Source organism: Cariama cristata, unplaced genomic scaffold, assembly GCF_000690535.1.
Source record: "Cariama cristata isolate BGI_N322 unplaced genomic scaffold, ASM69053v1 scaffold2934, whole genome shotgun sequence".
Taxonomy (NCBI): Eukaryota; Metazoa; Chordata; class Aves; order Cariamiformes; family Cariamidae; genus Cariama; species Cariama cristata.
Window position 1 is genome coordinate 23,590 of NW_009613331.1, and position 16,268 is coordinate 39,857.

Genomic DNA, 16,268 nt, shown 5'->3' on the forward strand with positions numbered 1-16,268 from the left:
TTGCGTGTACTTTTTTCCCACTGTATGTTGTCTAACAAACATCAAAATGAAATGTTTTTGAAAATGGAATGAGGTGACCTACTCTTAAACTGTATTAAGTATTTTAAATAATATGTTCCTTTAATTCTTTTGTTTGCTTCATCCTCTATACTCATTTTGGAACTAATCTTTTGGGTTTTCATGTATACATTAAAAAAAATAATTTGGAGCATTTCATTAATACATCAGAATACACATTCTTTCTGGAATATAAACCATTACAATGTTAGTTATTACCCTATGAAAGTATGTGAACATATAGTGGAACTCAAAGCCATTAATTTCCCATGAGAACAGGGACATTCAGTGTCTGTATATGTGTGCAAAGTTAAAATATTGCTTTTTTCAGTTATGTGCAAATTTGCATCGATTGCCAAAAAGTTCAGTGATTCCTCATAATATTGCCAGATCATTTCCATTAAAAGTCTTTACATAAAACTAGCAATAAAAATAATAAATGAGGCAAACAACTCAATATATTTTTGCTGTATTTATGAATTTTGTTAATTTTATACTGACACCAAAAATTACTTTGTACACTGAGATATCAAACTAAATTCTCTTACATAATTCCTAAACTATTTCAGTAAGTGAATCATCAAAACACGTAAAATACTGAATTCGTAATGACGTTTGTGATGAAAACATTTGTAAATATTCTTTTGAATCAGATGCCAGTGCTATTACAAGCTTGAGCTTTAGGTGCTTACATTTAGGATTTACACTTTCATCTCGGGTAAGTACAGTAACTGACTGGACATTCTAACGTGTGAACTGTGTAGTGCAGGGAGATGGCTAGAGTGTATGTTAACCACATTCATGTTAAGAGCCACATGCTCTTTCTTTCTGAAGAATCTGTGAGTGGTTTGTGAAATGGTCTCCTGGCTTTGCTGGTCATATCATGAAATGGGTTTTTTTAGGTTTTCAGAGAATGGTTACCTGGGAACAGAGTAGTCGGTAGAAGCTCTTTAGTCTGATGTAATAATTGATTTAATTGATTTAATATTTATGTATTCCTGCCAGAATTGTTTCAGTGTACTACAGACACTTTGGGGATAGGGCTGTTGGTGCTACTGAACTTGTATGAGCTACAAAACATTGGTAGTCGCATTATTTTTCATTTATTGGCTGGCGTAGACGACATACTGAAGCGTATGATTTGAAGAGAAACACCAAAGAATACACTAGGCAGTTCATATAAAGTGTTTGTTGAAAGTCTGACACAGCTGTGACAAAGGACTACAAGATTTGGCTATATATTTTAAAAATGAAATGGAAGTTTCTTTTTTAGTCAATTTGTAAAGACAGAAATTCTAAAAGCTTATGCATATTTCTTTGTAATCCTTCATTAAAATTATATTTATTCATCCAATCTTATGTCTCACTTTGTCTAGGAAAACTAAATTAAATGCCATAAACATAGATAGCTAATGCTGACATTTCAATAGACAATGTTCATTTCAAAACAAGCCCACATCGCTTTGACTTTGACAATTAGGAATCAATCCATTTCTTCCCTTTTCTTACCACTTCACCTTAGATCTAGTTCAGCCTTTGGTGAGTTTGTGGGCATAGTTTGCAATATAGTTTTCCAGATTGCTTCCTTTTGTCCTAATTAATCACAGCTTCTGCTTGGGCACTGAGCCAAGTCCTGTGCTCTCTTGAAAACACATTCTTGGAAAATTATGGGTATAGAGACTAGTCCCAAGCCACTCAAGACACAATCCACATACTGTCTGACTACAGTGGGGCAATATGTGGTTAATACCTGTAGTTTGATTACCATTCTTTAGATTTATGGCATATATAGATCATATTATTTAAGAAGTTGATTTCAAAATGTTTTCCTGGGTTCTGAGAAACATTTGTGCTGGGTTATACTGTGCATCCTTAATCAAAAGTCAAATGGCCTAATTTCAAAGGACTGGACTAAATTTTCCTTTTTATGAGGAAAATTACATTTTTGGTTTTTTTCTGCAACTATTTTTAGAGTTTGTTTTTTTTTTTCCTTATAAATTACAAAAATATTCTTAGAAAGGATGAGAGAGGAAAAGTCAGGAAGCTATTTTAATTTACTCATTCTTCAAAATGAGCATCGTCTCTTCAAGGAGTGACAGAATCAAAACAGTGAAAAAAAAATTTATCATCTTATTGATCACCTTTCTGCTAGAACAGGATTCCTTCCTAAGATAGTTTTTCTAGTACTTTTTCTGTCCAATAGAAATATATGTATTTAAGCTCCAAACTGTCAAACATTGTTAGCATTCTACATGTATTTGAGAATAGGTTCTCTGGGACAGAAAATTATTAATCTTTATTTTGATAAAACTACAAGTGTCACTTTTCATTTATTTTAGTGATCTTAGTTGTTGCCAGAGAAAACACTTTTAAAAAATATATTGTTATTTCAAGCCTCAGTTGCTTGGGTTTTTTTTTATCCTTAATGTTGTGGTTTAAAAAGAAGTTGCTTGTGATCCAGTCAAATCTATATCCTAGATTTTAACTTCTGTTGTCTAGATGGTTTACATTTCAGGCTACACAATAGTTCCCAGAATATAAATGCAGAGTTCAAGGGACCGAGCCTACCTTGGTTTTTTCCCCTGCAGCTTTAGTAAGCATGTGTATTATATCCATTTTCATGCCTCTTTGCTCCTCCAGGCAATAGACTATTGCTTTTATTCATGAGGCCTGAAAATAACTTGTGATAGGGATCTGATTATTTCTTTGTTTATTGGGACAGAAGTTCCCTCTAGCTTTCTTCATCCCTTCTAACGATTCCAGTAAACCTGTGATTTTTTTTCATCACTTTCTGTTAACCTGTTATCATACTGATTTACACCTCATTTTCTGGACCCTAAAATTCAGAGTAGAACTGAAATTACAAATCACTGATAACTGTGTCATCTGAGCTGGTGTGAAGGCAACCGCATTCTTCTGAGTCTGTTATTTACAACACTGTATTCCTCACGGGAGACCTTTGTTACTCATCACCATTGGTCATTCTATTCCTATTCCATGTTTCTATTCCACATATTCCTTATATTCAGCACCATATTTCCTTTCTTCATCATAGACCCAACTCTATTTTTCTAACCATGTTTTACAGCACGTTGCACCACACCTTAGCCTTTGAAAAGCTGAAGGCTTCCCATTTGCAGCTCCATAGCTCTGCTCCAGTCTCCTCTTTCTCTTTCAGTGCTGCAGTTTGTCTCTCATGTGCAGTGATGTAACCATTCCCCATCATCCCAGAGCCCGTTGTGGCAGGGCTTTGAACCTCATGGTAATGGGTACCCTACCCCTCGCGCTCTTGCACCTGCAATTCCTGCACCTTCCTGTGCAGAGTTTCCCCTGGAAAGCACTTGCTACTGATGTGTAAATCACCCCTTCTTCCCCTACCCTCTTTATACCTCTTGTGTTGCGACTTTTAACTTGTAAGTTTATGCTAGGAGGAGCTTAGTAGATAATATTAGTTATTTAAATAGCTAGTAACATATGTACACAAAGCTTCACAGCTAATTAGTGTGTGCAGCATCTGGACCTGATCAGAGCATGCTCCATGGAGCACTGTTTGTGTAATGGGCAAGAGCAACCAACAGGGAGATTGCTTGTGCCCTGCTGAAGCTGTACAGTTACTCGACGGTTCCCCTCATGCGCTGGAGAGGATGCCCTGAAGAAGATGTGCATCTGGAAAGATTCATGTTGCTTCTCTTCCCATCCAGCCACTGCTGCATTTTTCTTTCTCTTTTTGTTCTTCCTCTCTCCTTCTCTTTCTCCATCCTTTCTGTCTTTTAAAATTCTTCCTCAGAAGTAACTTTTACTATTAGATTTGATGTTATGAGCTAAGGACACTAAAAATAAAACTTTGTACATATAAGCTTCTGTCAATATTTTTGTGCAACACTCATTTCACTGAATTTAATGAGACTGAATATGAAAAGGATACATATTCACATTTACTGGAATTTTCTTGCTTGTTTCTACCAACAGGAATTTGTAAATACACATATATAAATATTCACTGCATTTTTTGAGTATTCAAAAGTCCATAGTATTTTAGCAATAGTAAATAGCTGGTTTTTCTTCCTTGAAAAATCTTAAACCAAGGCCAGCTTGTCAGACGACTCAGCTCCTGCAGTGTGGATTCAGCTCTCATGGATACTTTGAGTTGTCTGAAGTTGTGTGGAATATGCAATAGATTGTGACCCAGGATGATGTATTTTTTGATCTGTGATTTTTATTTGTTGTTCACTGTAGATTTATGCCTACATATTTGAGAATATTGGATCTGTTCAGTTGGAGGCTTTACTTCTGTCCTTGCTGAGCATTGTGGTGCTTGTTCTTGTTAAAGAGCTGAACGAGAAATTTCAGAGAAACATTAAAGTTGTTCTTCCTATTGATCTAGTTTTGGTAAGTACAAAATCAAATATCAGACTTTTTGCTTTACAAAGCTTTCAGTGGTGCAACTAATCTGTTGTAGTTTACTGTATTATCTGTAGTTCCTGACGGCCACACCTGCCACTTATTAAATGGATAGCTAATTTTCATGGCTGTATGTTAAATGTAAGAACAAGAAACAGTTTGGCTAAATAATTAAGAAAGAAGTGACATACATTCCCAATTTGTGTAATATTTTTCATGTGTTTACTACTTTTCACATAATCACAAGAACATGAAGCCTAGAATGTTAAAGTGTAAGAAGTTTGAAACAGAAAATGAAAAGTAACTGGCACTTTGAAACTCCACGCAAGGCTTGTACTAGGTAGTTGTGGCTTAGATGTTGCTTGTTATTTACCTGCAACAAAGTGGAGTACCTGTTATTGCTTTCTGCCATTTTCCTTATGGTTTTCCTTTCACATGGCATAGGTTAAATTGAAATTAGCTATTGCATTGTAAATCCCTACTTTAAGAATTAAGTAAATAATCAGATCTTAGTTTCTTTAGTCTCTCTTTCACATTTGCAAAAATTTTTGTAATATACTTCCCTGTCTTACTGGATTGGTGTATGGATAAATGCATGAACACTGTCATGTGCTAAGGTATGGCAATAATAGGGACCATGTGAAAAGCTACAAGCAATAGAAATATAACACCTTTTTCTGTATTGAATCAATAGATAATTGCTGCATCCATTGCCTGCTACTGTGCTGACATGGAATACGTCTACGGGCTAGAAGTTGTGGGACATATTCCTGAAGGGTAATGTGTTTTTCATTAGCTTGCGGCTTTTAAATATGTTCACTTCTGAGAACAATCTTTGAAGAGGTCAAAGTAGTTTTCTGAAATAAGAAATGGCAAAAATCTATTCTGTTCATTTCCAACCTCCTCAAATACTCTCACAATTCAACCCCACGTTAACAAGGTATATCTGTATGCAGACTTTCTTGTATACTTTCATAACTTTTTCATTAATTTATGGAATAAGAAGTAGGTACTAAGTACCTGATAATGGCTGACGGATGTATGACAGAAGGGCAGAGCACCCTCTACAAGATTATTGCAACCTGCTTTTTGAGGGTTGCCTTGGGTTATTGTAGCAGAAAGGACTTACAAAGAGATAAGGCTTGTAGATTACTACCCTTCATTCTTCTCTACTCAATTATATAGTAATTTTAGAAAACGTCATTTCTGAGGAAAAGTAAAGGATTTAGATACGCTTAATCTAGAAAAGAACATTCTGACTGCAGATAGTGATACATATTGATCTGTGACTTTGAAGAGAAAGAAAAAAAGATATTCAGTATAATTAGCTGGAAAGAGAAATTAGATTAGATATTAGGAGGAATGTTCAAACTCTAAGGGTTGGTAAGGACTAGCACAGCTGTTGTGTAATTTCCCTTTTGGAAATTGTAGGTTTTCCCTAAGTTTCACAAAGTAGACTCTAAATAGTCCAAGACAGCATGAGTGCATGTGTGGCAGCTTGCACTGATAGAAATAAAATAAGGGAAGTTGCTGAGAAAAAAATTGGTTTTAAATATATAGGGCATGCTATTACATGCTATGTGTCTGAGGTTAAAAAAGGGTTAAGTATCCCCTTTTGATATGTGTTATGAACAGCTAAATTGTATTGGTGCAGCTTTAATCAGGAGCTTATTTTATGTCTAATCTCACATGATAAGTTTCTGTAGTGTTGAAAAACACAAGCAGAAGCCTGGATCATTCCTATGTATTTTTAGGCACACAGCTGAAATATTCAACTGCCTGGTCAGTGGAGATGTTAGAAACCTTCAGAGCGCAGTTTGGCTCTTAGACGTTGTAATTTGTGCTCTGGAGAGGCTGAGCTCTTTTCATGGAGTACAGACGCAATCTGGGGTGGTTCGGTTCCTAACTGAATCTTAACTGGGGCATTTGTTGCAGTCCCCATTAGAAGGTCTCTGTTAGATGGAATAAATGTCCACACTGTTCATAACCTACAGGAATACTAAATTGTTTAAAAAGTTTAAATTAAACTTTACGAGAAAGCCAACTATAAAAAAAGAAAAAAAATACAGTAGAGTTTCTTTTATTGCATATTATAAAATTAGGGAATGATTGCTGATTTTATTTGTCAGTGGGGGAGTTAATTTATAAGTACCCCTTCGTTGTTTCTTAAGTTGAAGTTTGCAAACGGAAGACTCTACCTGAAACAGTTTCTTCTTCCTGTACAAATTCTCCTCCGCAGTTCCCTACAGACTGAGATCTTATTAATCTAAAATATTGATAAACGTCACTTCACAAGTATTAAAAAGAGTTAGCTGTGCATGCAAAGGTTGTTTCTCTTGTATTTTCATGAATTGCAGGTATATCAAGGCTATGTACCAGGCTTTACAAAAAGCATTGTCTATTTTTTATAGGTTGCCATCACCGAAAACACCACCCATGAACATCCTGCCTGAAGTAGTCACTGAAGCTTTTGGAGTAGCATTGGTTGGTTATGTAGCATCACTAGCTCTAGCCCAAGGTTCTGCTAAAAAGTTTAAATACATTGTGGATGACAACCAGGTAAAGCACTTTCTCCTTACTGTCAGTAAGCTTTGAAATTGCTTCACCATTCTGGAAACATATTATAGATGAATGCCTAGTAGGAAAGGGTGAGTTCCATATGGCATCCTGAGGCCTTCCAGTGATTACAGTAAAACCCAAATCTAGTCCAAATCAGTTCTGCAGAATGCCCTAGTTGATTGAGCTGCTTCTTTTGGGGAAGTCCATCCTTCAGGATAATCTTGTAATGCCACATTTGGTGCAGCATTTGGGTGTTAGTGTGTTTGCCAGTGCTCTAAGACAAGACAGTTTCTCCTCTGGTAGCTGAGCTCTTAAAGACCAGCTAAGATGTTAAATCATCCAGTCATTAAAGAAACAAAGCAGTTCTAAAAATAAACCAGGTACTTATAGTCCCAGGACATATCTGATGTTATAAAATGAAGTTATGCAAAGTAGAAGTCTCATTTGAAATAAAGGTTTATTTGTACAAAAGAAGCAGGGTAGGTTCAGAAAGTGCTGCTAAATTTGCATCCATAGAAGCTTTCTGTGCAGAGTTCCACTTTACAGTGGACGTGCTTAAATAAAAGTGGAATGTTACTTTCTGCACTACCCCACTGCTGGTCATGGCAGGTGGGTAACTCCAAGCTAACTGGAAATCTGTGGAGACAATAATTCAAGTACTGTGGTAAGAAATGCTCAATTTTAGATAACTGGCAATAGTGCTGTGTGTTGAAAGTGCTACCTCCACCTTTGCCTTAAAAGATTTGAGATAAATGACATAAGGTTGAGTGAACGGTTGGTTTTGCAGCTGGAAGTCTATTTGAACAATCCTATCTAGACACGACAGTATTGCTATGTCCATTACAACTCTTACGTCATTGGAAAATATGGTGGGAATGTTCTTGTCCGCTCAGGTCTCTAAAATATTTTTCAGAATGAGTACATTGGGCCATACATTTCTGTTGATTCTGTTGATTCTGTTTTCTAGGGAGCAGAGGGAAAATGCTTTGAGCTTAATACAGGCCAGGTTTCAGGGTGACATGTCGTGTTGTCTCAAGGGCACTAAATGTGTCTTTCTGCACCTTTGGAAAACTTGTAGCTTACACAGTTTAACTACTGAGGTGTTGGAAACTCTGTGTATGTCTGCATCAAATAATGGAGCAAAAGAGCAAAAACTGTTTGAGAACAGAGACTATAATGGCAGTGGGGTGGTGTAGCTGTACTGCATTCAGGGGCCAGGCACAGGTCTCTGCGTGGTGGCATTGCAGGTATGCGAGGTTGTCCGGGAACCTTTAAGGTGGTGCTGTCCTGTGCTGTGAAGAAAAACTTATGATCAGGTGTTGCCCTGGCTGGATATGATACCGTTTGTGTCCTGAGCAATTCTAGCAGTACTGAGGTCTTCTCTTACACATTGTCCTCAGTAGATGAATGTGCTCCTTATAGTCTGGGGAAGAAGACTGATGCTGGGTAGCCAAGTTGGGATGCTTTCGCAGAAGACACTGTTCAGCTTAGGCTGCAGATAGAAGGTGGCTTCTCCACTTTTTCTTCTATAAATCTTTGTTCAGACATGTTTGAATTTTGACTATGAATAAACGCCAAATACATTTGTAACGAAAGACAGCACGCAGATAGTATTGCTACCATACTTCACTTTCACTAAAGTATGCTCTAAAAGAAAAAAAATCAGTGGCTGTCTTTTTCCAGTACAGTCATAAGCCAGAAACAGCCTGGACACTGTCCAGATCCCACTACTTGAGATTTTGGACTGTTAAAAAGCAGATGTGGATCAAGATGTAAATATTTTGGCTGAACTTCATTTTCAAAACTCAGCAATACCATTTATTCACCATATTATATTGTGAACAAAATGTGCCTCCTGTTTTTGATGAATCTGGCTCAGCAGCTCCATCATTCAAATTAGTTCTCAGTTGTGAGAAGATATATTATGTTGGGAGCTCTTTTATCCTGAATGTATGTGATTTTTTTTTTCCCTTCAAAAATATGGCCATGTTTTGTCATTGCTAATATTTACATAGGGGACTCCTTTGTTGGCAAGAAGCATTGAAATGACAGAACAATAGGAAAAAAACATAACCTATTTAACGACTTTGCAGGAATTTTTGGCTCATGGCCTCAGCAACGTGATTCCTTCATTTTTCTTTTGCATACCAAGTGCTGCAGCGATGGGACGGACGGCACTTTTATACAGTACGGGAGCCAAAACACAGGTATTGTGTTAGAGTGAAATACATAAGAGAATTAAGGCTACAATACTGCTCACTGGAACTTGTACTGATTTATCCATTGTTTTTCCCTATTCTCCCTTTTCCTCTGTCCTGGGAAATGACTCTGCCCTGTCGTTTTTAACAACCTGCATGGAATTGCATCTGATTGGCGACTGTCTTACTAGAAAAGCTAATGGTTCCACTCGTTCATTTTTGTCTGTTTAAGTCAATATAAACTCTAAAGTCTGTGGAGGTAAGGAGGTTACGAGTTGCGTTCTCAGATCGCAGGGAACTGCATGCAAGCCCTTTCAGTTTTATGTGAATTGTCAGCACTGTAACAAAAGTGCCCTCTAATGGTGTTTAATGGATTTAATAGTGCAGGCTAAGCTGAAATTAAAAAAATCAGGTTTAATTTAATGCTTCTGTCTGATTTTCAAAATAAAGTGAAAGTAACCTTAAGAGCTGCTTGTTAAAAAACCCCAAGTAATCTCCCAACTTCTGCCTTGCGACCTGGTGTACTTATCCTGTCCTACAGTATACACTGAGCCTGCACAGATGACAGCTTTTTGAGGATTTTGGGGGCTATTTCCTACTGTTGGAAACCAAACACACAAATTCTTATTGCGGTGGCTCAGAAAAGGGGAAACTGCAATTGATGCAAATGATAATTGTGATGCTGTGAGGCTGTTACCTGTCTGAATTGTGCTTGTGAACAAGAGAGGTACAAACTGCTCACCTGTGACCTTTGTTTGCGGTGGCACCACGCGGGCCATCGCAATGGGGACCCCCCTGGGGCAGCCCCCTAAGCACTGCCTCTCCCTCCGTTCTCTGAAACTCAAGTGTCTATCCGTGGCATCCTGCCATATAAATGCTATGTCCTTTGGAGTTTGTTGATGTTTTTTTATAACTGTTAGTCTTACCTCTGTAAAGGACTTTAATCACAAGGAAAAGGGTAACGAGGTACAACTGACAAGGCTAAGTACAGTCTATAGGTGCTGTTTCTTCTTGACCATGTCCTGCAATCATTTCTTATGCAGACACCACAATACTAAGAAATTATATAGAACTTCATTTCAAAACTCTACATGTTAATTACTTGCTAATTAACCTACACAGTGCTCTGAACTTGATTAATCATAATGAATAATTTATCCACTAATAATCTTTAAAAGTATTTGTATGCAAATAGGTTAGCTACCACTTCGCTAATAGCTATTTCATATCTTTGAGCTGGATTCAATGTCAAACCACATGCCCTCATTCTCACAGGCATCCTCTTCTGTTACCTGTTCACATAATGTCTGTAGAATTTGCAGTTGTATTGCATCGTGGCTTTTTCAAGGAAGCTTTAGGGTAACCTGGAGACCTATACCTGAAGACCTATAACCTGAAGGCATATAGGGTGTCTGAGCACTTTAGCTTTGGTACATGTAAGCAAAGGCCACGATAGAAGGTTATTTAATATATGAAATGGAAAAAGAAACCACCATAGTTTGATTTCAAGGTAGGAAGTACATGGTAAAAATAGCAGGTATCTGCTTGGTTTTATCCATTAGTTTCACAGCCTGCATCCAAAAGTTAGAGTGTGCCCATGTGTTAGCACCATAAGAGTACTTCAACAAACATAAAATTCCCTCTCCTGCCTTCTTTTTGGAAAGTAACACATCCACTTAATCCTCTGCTTTTGGAGCTGTCTAGGCAGAAAGAAGAGATGAGAACATCACTAATAAATGTTGGTCAGATCATAGGCAAAGAGAAGAGTGAGGGGTTGCTTTGACCACGTGGGGAGAAGTCAGTTATTTTGGGATACATCACGAAAGAAATGCAAAGAGCGTTTCAGGGGCTCAGAGCAGTCTTTTTTTTCTCCAACGGCTATACCTGGGATTCAGTGATGTCACTTATTCTTCAGTGATATCTTTTCCTGGGAGAAAACAGAAGTGAGGGATTGTATCCTTCAAATAGAATCAACACTATTTTTGCTTTTTGGGAAGGCGGAAAGAGGGAAAAGTTCCTTGTGACTTTACCAGCAGATTTTGTGTCCCCTTTTCTGTAAACACTCTGTCTATCCTTCTTGATGGTATTTTTAAGTACATCATGGCTTTAATTTTCTAGTGTTTTAACAACTTGTCTGGTTTTGTTTTTAACAACTTCTCTCTTAAAATGAAACCTAATTATTTTAGTAAAGAAACATATTATCAATATAAAAATAAAGTGAGCATCTGTCTACTTATCGTCAAAAACCTTCTGTGTTAATCTGGACTGTATCTTAATGAGACCAGAAGTACTCTACTTTGAGAGCAGTCAGAGTGGAGTCGGAGACTGCAATTTTACTGTAGTTCTCCATCAGATTAATACTATGTAATACTATGAAGAAAAATATAACTTTTAGACCACATATTTGTCTGGATTCATGTCACCTGCATTAATTATAGTTTTTAATATATATATAAAAAATTGTTTCTACTTTTCTAAAGTGAATTCCACTGATATTAACGTGAAATCGTTGCTGGTTTCTGACTTAACACAATAGTTTCCTTTTAGTGTTTATGCCAGTAAAAGACGTTAGAAATCTCTTGTGCAAAAATGATGACACAGTTCTCTATGTATAATTTTTGCTCAGTGCTATGACACATCTGTTATTCAGTGCAACATAGGGTGCATGGCTATAAATATGTTACAGAATGACAGTGGGTGCTGTGAAACTTGTGTGATGAGATACTGCACACACTTGCTCCATTTAATAACCAAGGGTGTAAGTGATGCTGTGGTCTGTCTGTGTGCTGTCAGCAGGGTCAAGCACAGATGTTGAGATCTCTTACTGTGTTTCCACTGTTGTTGCCTGAAGGTAGTCACCAGAGATTAAAATTGAAATTATAGGCATCTGCAATCCATAGATATGTTAATAGCTAACATCTTCAACACCTCATTCTTGACTTTATCTACAATATTTGATAGTGAGTACTTTTCACACATTTTAAATTTTTTGTTGTTGTTAGACTGAATGATCTGCTTTTCTTGTTTATTGTTTTAGGTGGCTTGCCTTGTCTCTTGTGTATTAATTCTTGTGGTGATCTATGCAATTGGACCTATGCTGTACTGGCTGCCTATGGTACGGTAGTTATCTTCTTCTTTAAAGATTATGTCAAACATTTTCTAATGCCTTAATTTCTTTCAGGGAAAGGTACTAAGATGTCTAAAACAGCTCTACTTAATTTCAAGGGGAGAAAGAATAGTAAGGGCACAGCAAGTCTCAAAATCATAAAAAAGGTGACAACATAATACATACAGAATTTACACATGCATAGTTGCATATATAGGCTATGACATAAGTATATAAGAAAGCATTTCTCTTCCACTTACTTTTGGCACACAGTTTATGAAAAATATACATCCAGATTGCTGTAGATTTGAAAATTGACAAAAAGTGGTAGAAATTAATGAAGATCCACAATTATTTTTCCATTTAAGCATACGACGTATTACTTTGCTTTTCAAATAAATTTGATACAAATGATTGTAGATGGTGATCTAAGCTTAATCACAGAAAGATTATGAGGTATTCTTCTATCTCTATCATGGAATACGTCTTCTACGCTAAGACTTTGTAAAGCAACGTGGTGTGTTTTCACATAAGCTATATCTAGCTTTTGGTATTACAAATTAATAGTTAATTTTAACTAGAGGCATGACAAAAATTCAAAATACATCTCCAAAATAATCCATAAATCTGCCATGTTTGTACATGAAGTTTTAACACAACTGTGTTTTAAATTTACTTTGTGCTATTGTTTACATAGTGTCACATGAAGGTTCTCACTTTTCAAACACACATGCTTTTGTAGCTAATTTTAACCATGTAAAGCAAGGACACTTGAAGAGGGGTACACAATATGTCCTTTTTCTTACTATACTGCTTTCCTGCCTTCTTTTTTTATATGGATTATATGTAAATTTTGACCAATTTCCTGTAGGCTTTTTTCCCTATATTTAAAAAAAACCTTTTTGTATGTTGTTTTCTTGATATTTTATTTCTTGTCTGCTATGCTTTTTCATCCCTCCCCACCTGTGCACTGCAAGTCTGTCACTTCGTACTCCATCATTTTTGGCTCGAGATGGTTTCTTCATCCATCTCCTCCCCCTTTCCAATTTGGAGAACAATAAACTATTTTTATAGTTAATAGATTTTTGCTCTAGAGGTCTTCTCTAGGTGATGAAGAAGGGGAATTAAAATTGCTTACTGTGTAGAAGTTGAATGCTGATTTGCTTCTGAGTCCCCAAGACTACGGCATAGTGTAGTTGGTCTAGTGACACACGGAGAGTCTCGGAAATTCCTGAAGTTTCTACCATTTTTGTAACAATTACATGGCCTGTAGATTGCCTTCAGGAAAAAAAAAATTGGATTTGCTACTGTTAGGTTGTGTCACAAGGACACCTGTGCTTATGTCATTTTTGAACAATAACTTCATTTTTTTATAATTTATCATATTGTCTGCTAAATTGAAGAAAGAGCATTTGTTTTCATGATCAATTCTGCAGATGGTCTTTGTTTTTTTATTTCTTTGCAGTGTGTGCTAGCAAGCATTATTGTTGTGGGCTTGAAGGGGATGCTAATGCAATTCTGTGACTTAAAAAAATATTGGAATGTGGATAAAATAGACTGGGTAAGTGAAACTCAAGCTAATGAGTTTTTTCTGACACCCTTTACCAAATACCTGCTAAATAAAATTTAATAGTTCTGTGGCCTTAGAAGAGAAAAGAACAAGCCATTATTATTAGGGTTTCTGTGTTACTTTCTCTCTCAGAATAACAGCATCTGTAATGTAAATTGTATTAAAAAAATGGAGTTTTAGCAAATGATAAAGAATCAAACCTAATTTAATGCTAAAGATGTGTATACAGACAGATCAGGTTAATTTGAACAGGTGTGTGTCTAATTTTGTATGCCTTCTCTAGCTAGTTAGCATGCTTTTGCTATTGTAGTATTCTTGAAGAGATTCCAGTATCTTTGTCTTCTGGGGATATGGGATGACTGTACAGGACAAACAGAACTGGAAACACTAGAGATGGAGAAAGATACATATCCTAGGTTGCTGTATGTAAATTATCTTAATTCTTTTAGATTTTGCAAACAGTATATTTATTGTTTGGTCTTAATGAAAGGTTCTGCAGTGTAAGAGGAGGAATACATCAGGAAAAGCAGATAGATGGAAAGAGACATAGTATGAAAATCTCATTTCATGAAGTCTGAATAGTCTAACATCGATTTGCACAGAATTTCTAGCAAATATTGAAGATGAATCCACATTTAGGAAGACTCCTAGATTTCCCTTCTGAGGGAAATTTTGAATGTATTGGCCAATTAGAGGAACCAAAACTTCTAACCACTTACATAAATACATATTGACATCCCATAAAACTTTTGGAACTTCTGTTTATGCAATTTCAATTAACAAATATTGAGAAAGGTATTTAGGCCATATCCTCCTCTGTGGTGGGAGATATAGGTTACTGGAGTTAATATTGCACTTTGTTGAACTCACTGGTGACTTAGTATTCTACAGTAATAATGGCAAGTCTAGACTGAACAAAATGTTTTATTTTTTAATAGAATACTGGATTTCAGTATGGAAAGCAGAGCTGAGTAAACGACATCAAGTTTGGCTATGCGAGATTTTTCACATTTCATCACAGAAGACTAATGTTTGTTTGGTTGGTTTTTTTTCATTCAGAAGAAAGCTGTGTCTTTCATGAAATCTTATGTTCCTCAAACAGCAAAATTCTAAAAATATTTTCTATCATTTGTACTGTATTTGGTCTTCAGCTTAACCAATATTGCCAGTGACACAAATGGTGGGTGATGTGGATCAAGAATTATTTTGGGGACAGTAGACTTCAGAAAAATTGGTAGTTATGGAAGAGGGATATAGCTTCTCTATCAGTGCATTGAGACAATAAGTAGTTAACTTTTCCAGCAGGATATAAAGGAATGTCACTAGACTTGATGCATCTTCACAGATAGACTAGCCTGATTGATTTTTGCTTTTGTGGTTGTGGCAGAAAAGGATGGGCGAATAGTTAGTTATTACATCTGTGACATCTGTCATTATTTCTAAGAGAGGTTATAGAGAGAAGGAGTTTACTGGGTTTATCTTTTTGACTGAACATACTTGAACAATGATTTATCTTCAAGTAGTTGTACCATCAGTCCTTAGCCTGACAGGGTAAATCATCTTGTTTTAAACAGCATAATCTAAAGAAAGGCTATAAACATTAATCTTACATTGCTGTCTGGTCTGAGGAGCCTCACCAAGCCCAGTGATTTGAGTAACTACACTGGTGTTGATTTTGGTCTGAAAAGATTCACCCCAGCAATTGACATCACATTGGAAATGAATCGGTTCCATTACCTGGGTTATCCAAAGTGTTTTGAAGATAGAAACTCTAATAAAATATTTGGAAATAATTAGCAGCTGTCCTTTCTGGAACTGATTCTTTGAAGGGTGGGTGTCATGTAGCATAGAAGTCAGGTTTGTTATGCTTGTAAGTCTGGCAAATGGTAGTGCACAGAAACGGAATATTTGTGGTTTGTCACCTAGTTCTTTCACATTTCTTTAAGCTTCTCCTTGAACACAAACAGGATGAGTGGTATTTATTTGTTCATTAGTTCTTTACAGAACATAATCCTTTTAAATGTAAAAGTTACAGCTTGAAATGTTACAGCTCAGGAGTTGGACTTGATGATCCTCATGGGTCCCTTCCATCTCAGGATATTCTGTGATTCTATGAAATTTCTCCTTTCAGCCATGGATTGCTTTTTCTTGCAGATTTAATGTTTAGGAGCAGCTGAGTTCAAAGGAGCAGCTAGGCTGACAGACCTAACTAACCGATACCAAATATTATTAGCTGAATATTATTGCGTATATTGTTTCGGTTTTCTTTGAACTCATTTTTCATCAACCCTTGGGAATATCTTGTTTTTACATCCCACCTCTTATATCACATTCAATTTCTTTCCAGCTAGAACTCCACTGCCCTTACTCTAAAGAG

General features: G+C 36.4%; 1 protein-coding gene across 1 annotated transcript in view; it reads left to right on the forward strand.

Moving 5' to 3' along the window:
• The window catches only part of SLC26A7 (solute carrier family 26 (anion exchanger), member 7), a 52,616-nt gene that overhangs the window by 17,590 nt on the left and 18,758 nt on the right, over positions 1–16,268 (forward strand). The window contains exons 5-10 of the mRNA XM_009698957.1: positions 4,294–4,446; positions 5,153–5,235; positions 6,870–7,017; positions 9,111–9,224; positions 12,253–12,330; positions 13,787–13,882. Coding sequence (XP_009697259.1) covers positions 4,294–4,446; positions 5,153–5,235; positions 6,870–7,017; positions 9,111–9,224; positions 12,253–12,330; positions 13,787–13,882 — 672 coding nt within the window. The remainder of the gene's footprint in view (positions 1–4,293; positions 4,447–5,152; positions 5,236–6,869; positions 7,018–9,110; positions 9,225–12,252; positions 12,331–13,786; positions 13,883–16,268) is intronic.